The 15,918-nt window shown below is 47.4% G+C and overlaps 6 protein-coding genes across 6 annotated transcripts; 3 read left to right on the top strand and 3 right to left on the bottom strand.

Moving 5' to 3' along the window:
* Nucleotides 1–1,440: 1,440 nt before the first annotated feature.
* LY89DRAFT_163971 (kinase-like protein) lies at nucleotides 1,441–3,863 on the bottom strand. The gene is made up of 8 exons (XM_018205517.1): nucleotides 3,574–3,863; nucleotides 3,354–3,462; nucleotides 3,284–3,297; nucleotides 3,122–3,233; nucleotides 2,865–3,069; nucleotides 2,662–2,817; nucleotides 2,148–2,602; nucleotides 1,441–2,096 (listed from the first exon to the last, which is right to left on the bottom strand). Exons 1-8 carry the CDS (start codon nucleotides 3,611–3,613, stop codon nucleotides 1,499–1,501), a joined length of 1,689 nt encoding a protein of 562 aa, XP_018077355.1. The 5' UTR covers nucleotides 3,614–3,863; the 3' UTR covers nucleotides 1,441–1,498.
* Nucleotides 3,864–4,480: 617 nt separating this feature from the next.
* LY89DRAFT_713548 (uncharacterized protein) lies at nucleotides 4,481–4,969 on the top strand (the record flags this gene model as incomplete). Its single annotated transcript, XM_018218060.1, has 2 exons — nucleotides 4,481–4,720; nucleotides 4,796–4,969. 2 exons carry the CDS (start codon nucleotides 4,481–4,483, stop codon nucleotides 4,967–4,969), a joined length of 414 nt encoding a protein of 137 aa, XP_018077354.1.
* Nucleotides 4,970–5,345: 376 nt separating this feature from the next.
* On the top strand, nucleotides 5,346–5,679 carry LY89DRAFT_679823 (uncharacterized protein). The gene has a single exon (XM_018213945.1). The coding sequence runs from the start codon at nucleotides 5,397–5,399 to the stop codon at nucleotides 5,556–5,558; it is 162 nt and encodes a 53-aa protein (XP_018077353.1). The 5' UTR covers nucleotides 5,346–5,396; the 3' UTR covers nucleotides 5,559–5,679.
* Nucleotides 5,680–8,809: 3,130 nt separating this feature from the next.
* On the bottom strand, nucleotides 8,810–10,968 carry LY89DRAFT_663481 (uncharacterized protein; the record flags this gene model as incomplete). The annotated part of the gene is made up of 3 exons (XM_018212708.1): nucleotides 8,810–8,932; nucleotides 8,982–10,436; nucleotides 10,495–10,968. The coding sequence occupies 3 exons, from the start codon at nucleotides 10,966–10,968 to the stop codon at nucleotides 8,810–8,812; spliced, it is 2,052 nt and encodes a 683-aa protein (XP_018077352.1).
* A 696-nt stretch (nucleotides 10,969–11,664) lies between these two features.
* Nucleotides 11,665–13,139, top strand: LY89DRAFT_547068 (uncharacterized protein; the record flags this gene model as incomplete). The annotated part of the gene is made up of 3 exons (XM_018208258.2): nucleotides 11,665–11,749; nucleotides 11,803–12,134; nucleotides 12,183–13,139. Coding segments are annotated over 3 exons (1,374 nt in total), but the record flags the coding sequence as incomplete, so codon positions are not given.
* Nucleotides 13,140–13,699: 560 nt separating this feature from the next.
* Nucleotides 13,700–15,769, bottom strand: LY89DRAFT_679820 (uncharacterized protein). The gene is made up of 4 exons (XM_018213944.1): nucleotides 15,467–15,769; nucleotides 15,299–15,421; nucleotides 14,574–15,250; nucleotides 13,700–14,526 (listed from the first exon to the last, which is right to left on the bottom strand). Exons 1-4 carry the CDS (start codon nucleotides 15,528–15,530, stop codon nucleotides 13,774–13,776), a joined length of 1,617 nt encoding a protein of 538 aa, XP_018077350.1. The 5' UTR covers nucleotides 15,531–15,769; the 3' UTR covers nucleotides 13,700–13,773.
* Nucleotides 15,770–15,918: the final 149 nt, after the last annotated feature.

The raw sequence follows: 15,918 nt of genomic DNA, 5'->3' as shown, positions 1-15,918 counted from the left end.
AGCAGCCCGCCAGCTAGTGCGTTCAATCTTGTTCATTTTCGAATTCGGTCCTCCTGGTAGAGCTTTAGATATGTCCTAGTCCATACGTAAACAGTTGCTGTTTATGAATAAGGTCCCCGCCATTCACGAATGGTAGGTTGTTTGTATATGGCACCCGCCGTTCATGAATGGCAGGCTGACTTTATCCCCAACAACAGCATTTCCCGACCACCAAAACACAACTTATTTTGCAACATTAAGAAAAGCAAACTTAAATACACATAATCATCTCTCTCGGCTCGTTTCAGACAATGAGGGTATGGCATGTATATATGCACCTCGATGAGTTACATGCATTTCGTTTTTATCCCTGCAAAGGTCCGCATTTTCAGAACCGCCAATCTGTCCCACGTAGCACAAACATTCGTCGCTCTGAGTTCCTATTGGGCGTTTCTCAGTATCAGCTTGATATCTATATTTATTATTAGCTATCTGATTGCGGGGAGCTGATCAACGATAATGAAATCTGTTGTGGAGGACTGGATGTTTATAGTTTTGGAAAGAGCGGACTAGGTAAGAAGCCTGCGAAACTCTTGCAGATCGAACGTTTTCATCCAGTGCTGGCTTGTCCGGGGTTCCTCTGTGTCATACGATAAGACAGAGATATACTAGTCTCTGTCTACTTGCTATGTGCTAAACTGCAATATATAAGGGAAATTGCTCACGAACCTTAAGACGTAAGACCCGTTTCTCCCCCTTTCTCTCGCTTAGTTAAGAAATTTGGATGTTCAACTTCGCTTCACTTCCCCAGGGCAGCAGTCAAATGGTCATACAAAACATGAACGCCTCTGGTATAGTCAAATAAGTGTCTGTAGTCGGCGTATCATACTCTGCCAAATTTTCCTTCCTCTTGGGAAGCATTGCAATAGAAGATCGACTAATAAAATAAAGACGAATAGAACTAACAGTATCATCTTTATATTTTATGCGTTGAAGACAATCATTCAAGGCTCCATGCCTCGTCGAGGACTGGACAGACAACACATTACTCAAAACAAAAATCTATAGAACACAAACAAGAAGTAAGGAAATGGACACAAGCACTGATATTGGTATCATATTTACAAGCCATTTGCAATCTGGCCAACCACCGTGGTATCTTTCAATTCACACATGCCACCTGTTCCGTAAAGAGCCACCATCTACCTATGCCTAATCGCAACCCCTTAAATTGCCAAATGTCCTCCAAGCAAAAGGGAGATGCGAAGTTCTCCAGCAAATTATTTCGAAGCTCCTGCTTCAATACGTTCATGCAGTATTGCTATGCCATGTATTTCCCAGCCTTGCCATGCAATACACCGAAACATTCTGTTCGTCCAAAAGTTATGATTCCTGACCCTTGATCCCATCCTTGCTTGAAAAGCACCATGAATGCTGCCCTCTGGGAACATGACCGAAGGCATGTCTTCAGCCTTGGTGGCTGTCCGAATCCAGTATTGCCTGTCTTTTCTTGTGTTGCTCAATCACCACTAGCGATGACGACTCTCGCACCCTCCTTACCCAGAATTCCTCGCTCTTGCGGCTTTGGGCTGTGTCCTCGACCTTTCTTCCTTCCCAGGAAAGAGAGCATTCCAGTAGGTTTTGCAGCGACTTCAAGCTTTGCATCAGCAGGCAATGTCGTGTCGTGCTTAGCCAGTTCAGACCAGCTACCTGTCTCCCCTAATACGACCTGCATTCCACCACCCACCGACTCTTTCCGAGTTCCAGTCGGCCGCTGAAGTCTCGAATACGATGGTTGGTAAGGAGAAAGAGGTACGTTAGCTTGAGCTCCTTGATTAGATACTTGTCTGAGGCCAGATGGTTTACTGGACGCTGCTTGGCCAGCTTGTTGCCCCTGTGGAAGAGGTGGCTGCTGGCCAGGCAAAGGCGGCGAGCCAGAGAGTGAGGGTGGCTGTGATCGGGAATTCTTCCTTCTTCGCGAAGTTGACCGTCTACTAATTGAGCGTGAAGCACTTCCTGCTACACTTCCTTCGGGATCTTGACCCATCGGCGCGGGTTGTGTCCAGTCAGTTGAAGGGCCGCTGTTGGTTGAGTTCGGGTCTATGGCTCCAACGTATCTGCTAATAGTGTTAGTAAGGTTTCACAATGGATCCAGGGCAGATGCTGACCTCTCGTACGCTGCTGTTGTGTAATCGAACGGCGTGAACTGGGATTCGATCATCTTGTAAAGTTCATCTTCTCGAATTTCCTTGTCGGTAGCATCGTCCTTAAGTTGCTCTCTTGGTTTCTGTCGGCGTGCCCGGGCTTCTAATGGTGCTTCCTCCAATAACAGTTCCTCGAGATCGTAGGTTGCGTCAAAATTGGTCTTCTCTGATGATGGTACAAAGACTGGCTCGACTTCCTTCCTCTCCAAAGCTTCAAAGTCTATGGCTCGGAAGAAGGGGTTGTCGGTGAAGCTGTGAAAGCTGGCAGAGCCCATTCTCTTGGCGGGATCCTCCTCAAGTGCGGAACTAATAGCATGCAGGCATGGCATAGACACTGCCGGATCTGTGATCGGGAATTTTGGCGCAGCCTTCGTGATCTGGGCTGCCAGCGTCGTTTGTGTACTACCTTCGAAAGGTCTCTGCGGCTTGGTATTAGCAACACGACAGATATCAAATAATAGGGCTCGGGGTTCAGTACCTTGTTGTAAATACACTCGTAGAAAAGTACACCCAACGACCACCAATCTGCACCACAAGAATAGCCGTGGCCTTTGTAGACCTCTGGTGCAAGGTACGCAAGAGTTCCCGATTTACTCGTCAATGGCTTTCCAGGTGTGAAGTCCGAGGCAACATTCTATCGATAGTCAGTATAAATTTCACACGCAGCCGTTTCCTACTCACAAAATCTGCCAAGTGGATATGGCCTTCAGAGTCTAACAAGACATTGTCAGGCTTGATATCTCGATGAATGATCCCTTGTTTGTGTATATATCTGAGAGCACATCCCAACTCCGCAATCCAGAACCTGACCGCCTCTTCGGTGAACGTCTTTCTCGAAATATGGAATCGAAGATCACCACCGTTCATCAGATCAACTACTAGGTACCTAAGAGCGTCCATTAGTGAGAGTGATGCCAAATTAGAATTGGTGAACTCACATGTACTCAATGTCCTGGAAACTATATCGGAGATTGCAAATGAATTGATAATTCAAATGCTCCAGCATCCTTCTCTCCCGTAGAATATTCCGCACGCTCTCTGACCGAACAACTGCAGACTATATTAGTAGATGACAGAGTGTGTGGCTCCAGGACTCTTGCCTTCATCTTTGCGACTAACGAGCACAGTATTAGTATCTGACAGCAATTGAACAATAGCCGGGGAACTTACATATACTTGAGCGCAAACTGAAGATTCGTATCTTTCCGTTCGACAATCCGCACCTTTCCGAAGGCACCCTTTCCTACGACTCGAAGCAAGCGGAAGTGGTTGAGGCTCACTGAGTAGAGATAAACGTTAGCAACCCAGACTGACTGGGGATGATTGGAAACCCATGTAAAGAGACGGAATGGCACTGGCAGATGCCGGTAATGGATGATTGGGAACTTGCCTTCGTCGTTGAAGCAGATTGAGCTTTCTTTGTTCCCCATTGGCGCGGTGGTGACGCCAGCCGGTCTTCCTGATGAGTTGGGTCTTGGATGTAAGTAATTTTGGCCGCCGGCATGTTAAAACGCGATGACTTCTTGCATGCACCGAAATCAAGCCTGGGAAAAACGACGTCGTTCGGAGATGGAAGTCAGGAATAATATGGGTATATCTGAGGTCGAAGCGATATGCCGCAATAAATAGAGTTCTCGATTCGGGTCGGTGAAGGGCTTCCAGTCGGTCTCCTTCCTTCGCGGTCGTCTCCCTTCAACAACAAAAACACAACGAAATGCAATCCAATCCTTAGTGGAAATGGCCGCCGTCCCGAATGACACCCGATCCGGACAAAGGAGATTTCTAGAACGTTTCTTCTGGATAAGAGTGAGACTGTTCGTGTGCACGTCTGGCGGGTTGTCTATCTCGATGGTGGTGGTGGAAGCCTCTAGCTTTTTTCCCCAGGCCACTTTGAATCGTGATTCCCGGACTGGACACCCTTTTCTAGCAATTCACAACGACAACCGGAACCTTGGACGAGCAGGGAGAGGATGCATGGGCTGCGGCAGGCAGTTCTTGAGGGGGAAAAGGTCCAGTTTTGATGCCCCACAAGCAAGAGGGAGAGAAAACAACGGTACAAGTAGCAGCTGTTGTTGTCCACCTTCTTTAGCTGCTCGACCCGACGCTTGATGCTCGAGGCTCGACCCTAGAATTTCCCTCCTTGGACCTTTAGGAGGGCCTGTCCAGTGTGCTGCCCTGCCCTGGCCTGCCTTGCCGATAACGAGAGCAGGTCTCTTTGCTTGGAGCAGCGAGGACTGGCGCATCAGCGCCGCCAGAGCAGATTGCGTTAGCTGTAGAAGGCCTACGACTGGCTTCCAATGGCCCTGACTGGCTGGGTTCGGCCCCGACACGCCCCTGGAGCGACCGCTGCATGGCTCATGGCTCCATCGGTCAGTGGATCTCAGGTGGAAGCACATGGCTTTGGCATGGTCTGTTGCATGGGCCGCACATGTCGTGCCCCCGGCGCGCCCTCACACACCGAAGTTTGGCATGGGAAGGAAGCACGACGATTCCTGAGAAGGACTAGGGACTGCCATCGCCGCATCTGCACGCCTCTGGTACGTGTAATTGCTGCTTGCACTCTCATTCCATCGTCCTTTATTTTTACTGTCCTGTGTACTACTGCACCACAGAGTACTGACTGTAACGCTACCGGTAGTCTCCACGAGGTCTTGTACCACGCCGAACCCACTGGGCCACTACTGCAGCGGATGAGTCAGAAATTCTACGAGATGGAGGAGTACCTAGGTACCCAGCGCCCATGCTACATATGTCAGCAATCAGCAATCGGTTGCCCACAGTCTTGACATGAGGGAGTATTCGGTCCTCATGAGAATATCTTCGTTGGCCAGAGTCGAGAAACGCTGTCCCGAAGGCTGCCAATCTCGGAGCACCACGAAGGGTAGCAGATATTGCGTGCAGAGCAAACATCACAGGACCTCTTCGCTCTCAGCCCCATGAGTGGTAGCGGGAACAATCTTGCGAGAGATTCCCAATAAAGTCGCCTGTCAGCATCCCAGCCGGTAACCCTAGTTCTTACCGATTCCTCCAGTATTGCTCCAGCTGTGGTGCACCCACAATGAATTCCAGCAGACGCCCCCATGTTCCGTGAGATAAAGGGAAAGACTTCTATTCGGCCAACGAGCACGACGTCTGAGAACTTTCCAAATTTCTTTAATAATCCTTCTGTGCATTCGGTCATAGATGCGGTGTGTCTCTCCAAAGTGCTTGCAGATGTGCTCGTGCGTTGCGCATCGATATCCCATCCTTTCCCTCTTGGGCCCGACTTTATTTCACGATCAGTTCATCGGACTTAAAAAAAATGGTCAAGGATTGCTGATCAGCAACCTGCTGCCAGCAGCCATGAGACAAGCCCTTGTTGTTTCAGCGCCCTAGTCCGGTACGTACTTCTCCATTTTACAGAAGTCCGAAGCAGATATATTTAGGATGAGACTTCGCTTGGAGTCGACTAAGATCAGATGTCAGTACCACTCTGGAGACCATGGACGCTTAATGCTGACCGAGAAAACGAGAAAAAGGGTGCGGCGGCGGCGGCTTCTTCGGACTTTGAAGGACAGGATCGGCGCCAAGCCTTATGGAAGCTTCGAATCCTTCTAGAAGGATGTCTAAATTAAATGCGCCGCGAGCGCGCACCATGATCAGCAGTCTGACAATATTTGGTCGGATATCTCGTATGTATCACATCACGGGAAAACTAACACTCATAGAAGCACCTCCTTCACAAAGTCGTAACCTCGCAAAAGGAAATTTTCCCACGTGTACATGCAGGGGCATGCCCATTATTTTCCTGCCAAAATCAATATTCATACCTGCAGCTTCCCATACAAACTTGCAACGCATTGAGGAGCTGCAAGACACATGTCCTTCGACCCCTTCTAGAAGGAAAATTTGGCTAGCAAAGGCGTATTGCTGCTGTTGCTTGGCTGCGTCATGCTGAGAATTTCCCGCTGTGCATTAAAACGCTTCTAGAACATCTTGCTGACCTCCACAAATTCGAAACCACCCTCCCGTTCTGTGCAGCCTTGCCGCAGGAAAGCATTAAGCTCTTCTTCACGACAAGCCCTTCGGTCTCGGAACCGGGACGAGACAATAGAAACGCCATAAACAGTGCAAGACAACCCGTCCACTATTATCGGTCTCTCCGACAAGACTCGCAGAGTTCTCTAGGCTGTTTATAGCACCCAACACTTCAGCGCACAAGCATGTCTAAAATCTAAAGTCGAGTGCAAGGGTCTCGGACTTTTGTGTGAGCGGGTGATAACTTAACCCACCCTTTGGAAATGCATTCCTCTTCCGTTGTTTGCTGCGGGGTACAATGTGATACGGCATACTCGCTTCCTAATTTCCACCCCCTTTTACCATCTGACTCGGAACTCTTGATAGTCAAGTGGTTTTAAGAGCGAAGCCGTACAAGCACCCGGGTGCTTCTTCCGGGTTCCCATTTCTGGTGTTGATGTTACATTGGCCCATTGACCAGGTGTTTCCTCCTCATACGTGGGCAATACGCATGTGCATGGACTGCACGGGCCCGTTGCTGCAATGTTCGCGTAAAGAGTTCTCTAGATACCCGCATAGAGTTCTGATTTTCTGTCTGAAGGTTTTTTCAGAAGAGCTGCGTATGATGATGGCATCGTTGGCGTGGCGAACTACTGATCCACCATTCATAGGGTGGGAACAACTTCTGGGGGAAGCATCTTTGACGTGGGGGAATTCCGAGAATCTAGTTCTGTGTGTCTGTGGAGCCTGTCTTGGCTTCCAGCGATGTCACTTGCTCGCCAAGTATAAGGGCTATGGAGATTCTCAAGGGGCTGAACGGATGGTGCTACTGCTCAAGTACCGGGCACCACTGTTTCAGGAAGATATCTGATAGCGTCCCGTTGACAAGCGGCAACAGTTAGACATATGCTTTTCATCTGGTTTAATCTTTTGATATACACTAAGACTTGTTTGTTTAAGTATGTCATCGCAAGATCCAAGCGTCCAAGCGGACCTAATTCTTCTATGGTTCCTCTCTGAGCTTGCTGCATAATTTTCCCTCCTTCATGATACATCAGCCTTTACTATTGTGCCTAGTTGAGATTTGGTTTTATCAGTCAATAGAAAGCATCGAGTCATCTTGTTTCTCTTTGTTGTTGGTTCCTACAAAGAGGGAGCCCAGATATGTAACTAACTGCTAGTCACCTCAATAATGTTCGAGTATCATCACTATCTTCCATATATTAGATTTCGCCCACAAACGGGATTTTCCAGGGCTAGTTCACCAAGACCATTTGATTAAGCAGCAGATCTCCCCAATCCTCTCTCGTGTGCTTTATCTCAGCGGCTATCTCTTTATTATGGGATCCCCACTTTGTTTGGATATAAGTCCATCTTATACATATATGGGGTTAGCTCACCCGCGTTCGGGAATAATTCCTCTTGGCTTAGCTCGGAGCTCGAAGCGGAACGATAATTATCCAGTTTGATACCAGATGTAATCTGTTCTTCTTTTACAAGGGCTCTTGACTCGTGCACTTTAGACAACCGGCATAATACGATCCTTGTGGATATCTTATTACTTTTACACGCTAGAACTTCAACGATCATAGATCAGGTGTTTTGAAGCAGGCGGTAAGATTGGATGAACGGAAGGAAGGTTTACATGAATAGAACTACCCGTGGAAACAATCTACAATTGTTTCATGAGTATAAATTTTGCAAGTGTCGTTCATTTGTTTTCGTTCAGAAAAAACTTTGGTTGGTGCAAAAAGTGATCGGTATGTGAGTATACAAGTGAGTAAGTGCAGAGAACTCGGGAGCCTTTGTAAAGACACAACGATAGAGATATTCAATTTAGAAGATCTCTCCCTTGGGCGTTAAAGATAGACACATCCTAGACTAGAGCTATTCAATTTAACTTAGTCATGAACTAAGATGCCTCCTCCTTTCCCACTACTGGAAAGATATACTAAAAAGTTAAGGTACTTTTGATGATACGAATTGAAAAACTTACTACGGCAAGGAACTGCAAGAAACCGACTGTGCACAGCTGGCTGAGAGTATCAAGCAAACTTGAGAGTTGACTTCAAAGCGGGGGAGCGAGTCGAAAAGAAAATATGAGACATTGTGTCGGCAAAGCCTAAAAAGGCTTGACTGGGACACATAGAATGATTGTATGAACTGCCAACTGTATTTAGACCATACGAATGGCTTTAGTGACGTTGGAATGAAATCACTGAGAGACCATTTTGATCTTGAATAATCTTTTCATACCAACACATCTGTATCTACATTGAAAGATTACATAGACAGCTCTGGGATAGCATGCCTCCAGACAGTCAACCCTTTTGCACAAGCAACAATAGTAACGATGAAAAGCCCCACAAGACGACGAAAAGCAAGACGCCTATGTAAATGCAGCCCATAAAAATGCCCGCTCCCGCCGCCAATGCTCGCAAGCCAGGCTTGAAATGCGTCGAAGTCTTTGGTATAGTCGCAAAGCAAAAAGAAGTAAAAAGAAACCAGCATGAGCAAGAAGCCATAGCAAAGCAGAATCCTCTCCCGAGACGCCTTTATTATGATGATGCTTCTCATAAAACGTTGACTGCATCGCGTAATCTCGGTGATTGAACGAAGTCTCGAACTCGTCAATAGTCGTATCCATCTTGGGAATCGCGAAGTGGTCGTGCAAGTTGATTCAGTAACGAGTCGAGTTCCTTCCAGTTCTCGACTCTCTCAGCAAATCTGCGGTGCTTTCGTGATAGAACGTGCTATTACAAGTCAGTGAGATGATTCTAGCTTGAAGAATAAAAGGCTTACCTCTTCAAAATCCTCAAACTTATCCTGACAATTCTCACAATAACCTGGCTTGGGATCTCTCTTCTCAAGCTTTCTCTGTTGGACTGCTTTGACCTTTCGGGCAGCCTCGGTTTTTCTTGCATTTTCATCTGCTTCAGAGGGATTGACATTCTCTTCGATAAGAGCCAATTTGTCTTGTTTCTTCACTACACGAGCTGGAGCGTCGTCCCTTGCAGTAGCACTAACATCAGTCATGCGGTGGGAGCTTGCCAGCCCATGAGAACCTGGGCCCCCACTGTTCTTTTCCAAGACCTTCCTCTGCAGGCCATGGAGCTCTTTGCTGGTTCCTGCCTTGGCCCCTGGTTGAGCTGCAGTGGAAGAGATCATCTGAGAACGAATAGCGGAGGTTAGATTGGACGGTTGAAGTCCGGAGGCAACTGGTTCTCCTCCAAACAAACGACCAGCACCGGCCCGACTAACAAAAGCATTCTGATTGCCTCTCGAGGAAGCCTCGGGATCTGTCTTGAGAGCCATTGAGCTTTTATTGGGAGCAAACGGGTTCGCTTGTCTGCTCGAGACACTTGCACTTCGATTCGAGCCATTGTCCAGATCTGCCAATGGTCGTTTACCAGTGACAGGTCTTGGAGGCTGCATCTTCGCTGCTTCGAATGCGGCAGCTGCACGAGTCCTAGGCACCATGGCCTTCTCCTTCTCCTGCTGCTTCTGTAGCCTGATGATCTCTTTCTCCTTCTCGACTTCTCGGCGGCTGTAGTCGACCTCTTCAATAAAAGGACATTTTCCGTTAGCAACACTACGGAACTGTGGCCAATCGCCATCCTCTTTGTTTGCAACTTTGGAATATTCGCGAACCATGATCGGTCTCTGCCTCTCATCGATATCGTGAATGTAAATGAACGGTCCTTTGAATAGAGTTATCTCCTTCGTGGCTACTGTCGGATCACGATCGGATGGTCCATGGATCCTCTCATTGCGTAGTAGCTGAGATAGATCTGCATCATGACCTGCACGAGGATTGTTGGCAGGCGTTGCATTGCTTCTCGTATTGTGCCCATGGCTTGTTTGACTGCTCGTGTCGCCCTCGAGCATAACACGCGTTATTCGCTGCAATTTCTCGAACGCCCATATTTTCATCCCCAATTCTCGAGCTTTGTACAAGACGTCTGCATTGCGTCCTTGATTCCTCCTAACTTCTGCATCTTGTGCGTTAGAAGCCAATCGCCTACCGCCTGGGGCTTCGAACGTAAACTTGGCCTTTGTTCCGAAGTCCGATTGTGCGTTAGTGGATTCGGATGATCGATCAAGCAACGATGGATTGATTGTCTGGGGTTGACTATTCTGCGACTGGGAGTCGTTGGTGGACGATGTTACTGCTTCAGCTGAAACCTGATGCTCGGGAGGAATATTTCGAGTAGTAACAACGTGGGTGACTGCATTCGAAAAGAACTTTTCTTCTCGCTGTAAAACTTGTCAGTGCATGTATAATTTAAATTATTAGAAAATATCGTCAACATACTGCACCAAGTTCAATCACAAGCTTGGAATACTTGGTGCGAACGTCCGCTGGCACACCTTCGAACCAAAATACGAAGGTTGGGAAAATCTTTCGGTAGTGCTTCTGCCACGCCCTGATTGTTTCCAAATTCTCTCCCGAAGTCTTCTCAGCCTTTGTAACCACCTGCTGTGGCTTCTCTGATACGGCAGCACTTTGCCTCTCGAATGAGGATTGCTGTGAGGTATTGGACTTTCGAGTATAAACACGACCTTCGAGGGACGATTGTGTTGATTGTTGACGTGGAGGAGTCTTTAATAAATCTTGGTGGTGGGAAGCTAGCATCTGCTTCTTTGCTGGCGGTGGTTGGCCATAAGCTTCTTCACGCTGGACAGTGGCATACGATCGCTTCTGCTTGGATGCTGCATTCGCGACTGCTCTGAAGGGCGAATTGGCGGCATTGGGATTGCTCGACAAGGGCAATCGTCTCCCCGACATGGTGGAGAGATGATGAGGTGAGGGTGATAGTGATACTGCTGCCATAAGAAGGTATTCTCAGTCCCTTGGGCAGCTCAGGACTTGGGCGAGGGAGTGGGGTGCACGCGACAATACACGTCCGACCAGCTTGGGACGGCTCTATAATAGCATTGAGAAAGATGATTGAATACTCGTTCGACAGGACTGCAAAGGTCTCGAGTACACAATGTCAAGGAGCGTGGTGGGGATAATGCTAGGAAGCGGTCTTTTCGAATGTCCTTCCTTGGTGGTTGTTTGGCTTTGGCAACAACAAAGTTGGGTGAGTGGAGCTCTTCCGAGAAGCGCGTTCAAGCTTGCTGGAGCAACCAGCGAGCCGCTTTCATATGAGGCGCTAGCGGCCGCTGCTCTTTTTTTCTGAAGTTGTGATTGGTCTTCAGATCCTAGAACATTTCAGAGCGCCCGGTATGCACGACATAAAGTTATACTTGTTTTTCTAGAGGGCTTCTTTTGATAATGATTCAAACTCAAAACTCTATTTCATGAATTGATGCAACAGAGCCGGGTCGATTCTGTGCGAATGCTCAATCGATAATGGCGTGTCGGAGACAGCTTCTGCAGCAATTGCGGACAGCAGCAGTGTCCCCATGTCCAAGAGCTTTCTTCCCAACTCAATGGACACCGGGAAGTCGTACAGCAGCTCGCTCGACACGGTTGTACGCCACGGTATCTGTATCAGCTGCAGACCTACAGTTCGGTCAACCTGTTCATGAGACTCACCCACATCTTTTGAGAGCCGGAGAAAGTATGTTTTCGCCACGCCTTGTACCGCAGAAGCTTGCTGACATGACTTGAAAGTTACGCCAGGTATTACTGCCCAAGAATATTCGGATCGAAGGTCGAGGCTTGCGGCGAGCCTACCAGAGAAAGGAGTAGCGATCTTGGCTTCTTCCAACACGAAATACAGATCCGGCGCTGTCTTCTACGAATTTCACCAAGAACCGAATTTCTTCTACCTGACTGGTTTCAATGAGCCTGAAGCTGTAGCCGTCATACAGAAAGTTGGGCCCAAGTCTTCTGCCGACTACACTTTTCACTTGTTTTTGAGGCCGAAAGATGCCAAAGCAGAACAATGGGATGGTGCTAGAACCGGAGAGCAGGCTGCTTTGGATGTGTTCAATGCCGATGAGGTTCAATAATCTGCCGGACTAGCTTGAGCAAGTGCTGATTGTATATAGTCCGGAGATGTGAACCATCTGCATACATTACTTCCTCCTCTCATTGCAGGAGCTAGCGAAGTCTACACAGATATAGCAAAGTGCTCTGGCTTTGGACGATTCTTCCGAGACCAAGATGCGGAGCCCAACGATTTTCAGAAGATGATCAAGGGTAGCAAAGTCAAGGCATTGAAGCCTCTGATACACGAGTTGCGGATCATCAAGAGTGAAGCCGAAATTACCAATATGCGTATGGCTGGAAAGTTTTCTGGGCGCGCTTTCACAAATGCTATGCGGCAACAGTGGACGAGAGAGAAAGATTTAGGAGCTTTCTTGGATTACAACTTCAAAATTGGAGGTTGTGATACAACTGCATATGTTCCAGTCATTGCAGGAGGCAAGAATGCCTTGAGTATCCATTATGTCCGCAATTACGATGTGCTTCAAAATCATGAGATGGTCCTAGTGGATGCGGGAGGAGAGTATGGTGGCTATATTGCGGATATCACCCGTTCATGGCCAATAAGCGGAAAGTTCTCTGATCCACAACGGGATCTCTACGAAGCCATTCTACGTGTTCAGCGAAGCAGTATATCACTATGTCGAGAGAGTGCTAATATGACATTGGATAAAATCCATCAAATCACTGAACATGGACTGAAGGAGCAGCTGAAGTCATTGGGCTTCGACGTAAACGGCAATGCTATGGACATCCTGTTCCCACACCACGTTGGGCATTATATTGGCTTGGATGTACATGATTGTCCTGGGTATGCTCGGTCAGTACCATTGAAAACTGGTCACTGCGTTACCGTTGAGCCCGGTATATATGTTCCTGATGATGAGCGTTGGCCAAAGCATTTCAGAGGTCTAGGGATCCGGATCGAGGATAGCGTTTGTGTACAAGATGATTCCCCTCTTATTTTGACGACAGAAGCTGTCAAAGAAGTTGTAGATATTGAGGCACTACGAGATTAGTGACTATGTAACATCAGATGTAATATAAATAATGACTACTTCCTCCAGCCACATAAGGTAGTTGATATCGAACGTGCTGTCTTGGCTCGTTGCCTGTTTGAGCGTCAGAAATTTTTTTGCTTTGAGTTTGGCAAAAGTTGTAGATTGCTGAATGGCGCTTTGAACAGAAAATCTTCAAGGTAAGTGCTATTCGAACTTCTTATGTATCACTTGACTGGCCGCTGCATGGAAAACCAAACGACGAAAGCATAAATTCATTCAAAAGTTTTGTTGCACATCGCGATTTCTCTATGCAGCAACGACATCACGAAGTGGCCTTCAATGTCCTCCTCATTTACAGACATGGGCTTCAGAGACTTGGCCAATTAGAGAAGAGGATATGTTTTGTTGCACGTCGCACCGGTTATGGTTGCTCCTGTTGCTGTTGCTGTTGCTGTTGCTGTTGCTGTTGCCATTGTCAGGCTGATTTTATTGAATGTTGGACATGATAATAAAATATCGTGTCTGACTTTAGTAGCCACTTGTTGCTGGGTCTCTGCTGTTGTAGGGTACGGTAGTATGGACCATCGAATTTATATTTACTCTGATATACAAATTGACCTTGCTCGACTGGCACAGTTTTCCGCATGTGAAATTACTGTTTGTTTTGGTTTGGAAACCCGAGGAGCTTCATATCCTCGATCTTAAAATCTCCAAACAGCTCATTCGATTTCATATCCTCATCCTCATTCCGAGTTTCGCCAATCAGCGTTCGGTCTGAACCTTCATCCTGATGTGAGCCCCACTGCGCGAAACTTGCATTCTTCATCCCATCTTCGATAATAAGTTCAACCATTTCAGACTTGTCCGTCACTAATTCGACCTTAAAGCCGCGTCGGGCAACCTCTTTTGAGAACGTCAAGTCGAGTGCATCCGGCGTTCTGGGCGCACGAGCAGCAACAAATACTCGATGTACTGGTGCAAGTTGGAAGATGCAAACTTGACCTGCCCTATCGAAAGGTGCTCCGGTGTCAGGCAGGGCTCCGAAAAATGCTCCGTATATGACGTGGCTGATAGCATCTGAACTCTGGCTGGTGATACCAAGACCAGATAGTAACATGAGGCCAGGATAAATTCGTTCATTCGCGTACTCCACAAACTCCGCCCGGGAAAGCATCGTGTGCTCACGGACATCGATCAAGGGTAAGAAAATAGCAAGCTGGCAAAGAATAGGATGGGTCAGTTCTTGAGGAGGTAGTTGTTGACTGGTCTTGCTTGTAACGCCTGGGAAATACCCAAATGATGAGAATAGCTGTGATAAGCCTGGCATCGAAAAAGCCCTGGAGGTGATATTCGAGTGTCGGATAAGTGGTTCGAACATGCGAGAGATTCCAATGTGTAACAGTGGCTACATACTTAAGCTTGGATTTCTGTTTCCGAGGAGGAGCTTCTTACCGTTGCATTCGTGGTGGTTCTGTCGAATTCTTGCCACGTAATGTCCTTTCCAAGATGCCCAGTGTCGTGCTCGCTGAAGGAGTCAAGAACAGAGTCTGTTACTGCTTCCAATTTACGTCGCCACTGCACATCGCTTTCATTTTCAAGTCTGAATAATAGCACGAGCCGTAGCCAAGAACGAAACTCATATCTGGGTATGACTCCACTGAGTTCACCCGAGTTCGAGGATGGTAACCTTGTTTCAGTTGAGACGAGAGGCTCCTCAAGATCGTTGGAGGTGTCAGCGTTCCAGACTGAGTAATCGTCTCGTTCAAGTGCGTCCAAGACGTCGTTGAGATCCTCGTCATCTTTTTCTGTCCTGGCTATGTATTGGATAGTTGGAATTCTGTCCATAAGGCTCTGGAATAGCAGTCTTCGGTGCTTCCTCTCCAGTCTTTCGAACCAGAAATCAGACATGTCCCGGTCTCGAGACGCCCACAAGGGACGTCTGCACAAGATTACAACCGCAGTCCTCAACGCATCGAGCGTGAGCAGCTGTACTGGTTCTAATAAGTATGGATAAGATGCTAATCTCAGAACGGAGCGGTAGAGAATGGGCGCTGCATCTACGACATGATAGGTCAAATCTGGAGGGAGTTGCTGACGGAGAAACTTCATGACAGAAGTTTCGGTCCAATCTGGACATATTAGACTTGAACCGATGAATATATCTGGGAAGTGCTTACATGGTATGGCTTGATCCTTGACCGCATACAATTCGAAGTTTGTTCGAAGACTTTCCTGTTCCTCGGCGTTCAGACCCAGACCCTTCGCTGCTTGCGTATGGGAGAACTTGAACCGCAAGTCATCTTTCACACCGTTAGAAGAGAACATAGATGGCCCTCATATTTTACCTTTGGCTCTCACTACTTGCGAGAAGGATTCTGGTCTTTCAAGTGTACTGTGTTCCACTGACATTGTACTTGGTGTACTTTACCACACTCTTACTGATTGTTCTGACTTCAGTGTGACCAATAAGAGAAATCTAATCACTGAAAAAGAATGAGACATTGATCAAGGCCGAGGATGCTTTTCAAATGTTGGACGAGTGAATGAGCAGAAAATATATACTAATGAAATTAATGTGTATAGTCCAAGACATCAGAGCAAATCATGATAGTGCACATGGACATTGTGGAGAAGAATTCAAATGGCCACACCGCTGCAGGACAACTGTTGTGCAGTGGGACGAGACATTGCATGCATTTCGAAGTCAGCCTTCATTGGAACAAGCGAGCCGACTATTTGGGGATCCTGCAGCCTTGTCACCCAACCCTCACCACTTCTTCTCCACAACCTACCTAGG

This window comes from Mollisia scopiformis (genome assembly GCF_001500285.1).
Source record: "Mollisia scopiformis unplaced genomic scaffold LY89scaffold_2, whole genome shotgun sequence".
NCBI classification, from domain to species: Eukaryota; Fungi; Ascomycota; class Leotiomycetes; order Helotiales; family Mollisiaceae; genus Mollisia; species Mollisia scopiformis.
This window is presented reverse-complemented; position numbering and strand designations above follow the sequence as displayed.

What these genes read in the sequence shown, in the direction of transcription:
- LY89DRAFT_163971 (XM_018205517.1), bottom strand. Translation starts at nt 3,613, where the DNA reads ATGGGGAACAAAGAAAGCTCAATCTGCTTCAACGACGAAG. An exon ending in TTCCAGGACATTGAGTACAT is followed by an intron (nt 3,070 to 3,121) that starts GTGAGTTCACCA and finishes GGACGCTCTTAG; the next exon opens with GTACCTAGTAGTTGATCTGA. An exon ending in ATATCCACTTGGCAGATTTT is followed by an intron (nt 2,818 to 2,864) that starts GTGAGTAGGAAA and finishes GACTATCGATAG; the next exon opens with AATGTTGCCTCGGACTTCAC.
- LY89DRAFT_679823 (XM_018213945.1), top strand. Translation starts at nt 5,397, where the DNA reads ATGTGCTCGTGCGTTGCGCATCGATATCCCATCCTTTCCCTCTTGGGC.
- LY89DRAFT_679820 (XM_018213944.1), bottom strand. Translation starts at nt 15,530, where the DNA reads ATGTCAGTGGAACACAGTACACTTGAAAGACCAGAATCCTTCTCGCAA. An exon ending in GCAAGTAGTGAGAGCCAAAG is followed by an intron (nt 15,422 to 15,466) that starts GTAAAATATGAG and finishes ACGGTGTGAAAG; the next exon opens with ATGACTTGCGGTTCAAGTTC. An exon ending in CAAGGATCAAGCCATACCAT is followed by an intron (nt 15,251 to 15,298) that starts GTAAGCACTTCC and finishes TAATATGTCCAG; the next exon opens with ATTGGACCGAAACTTCTGTC.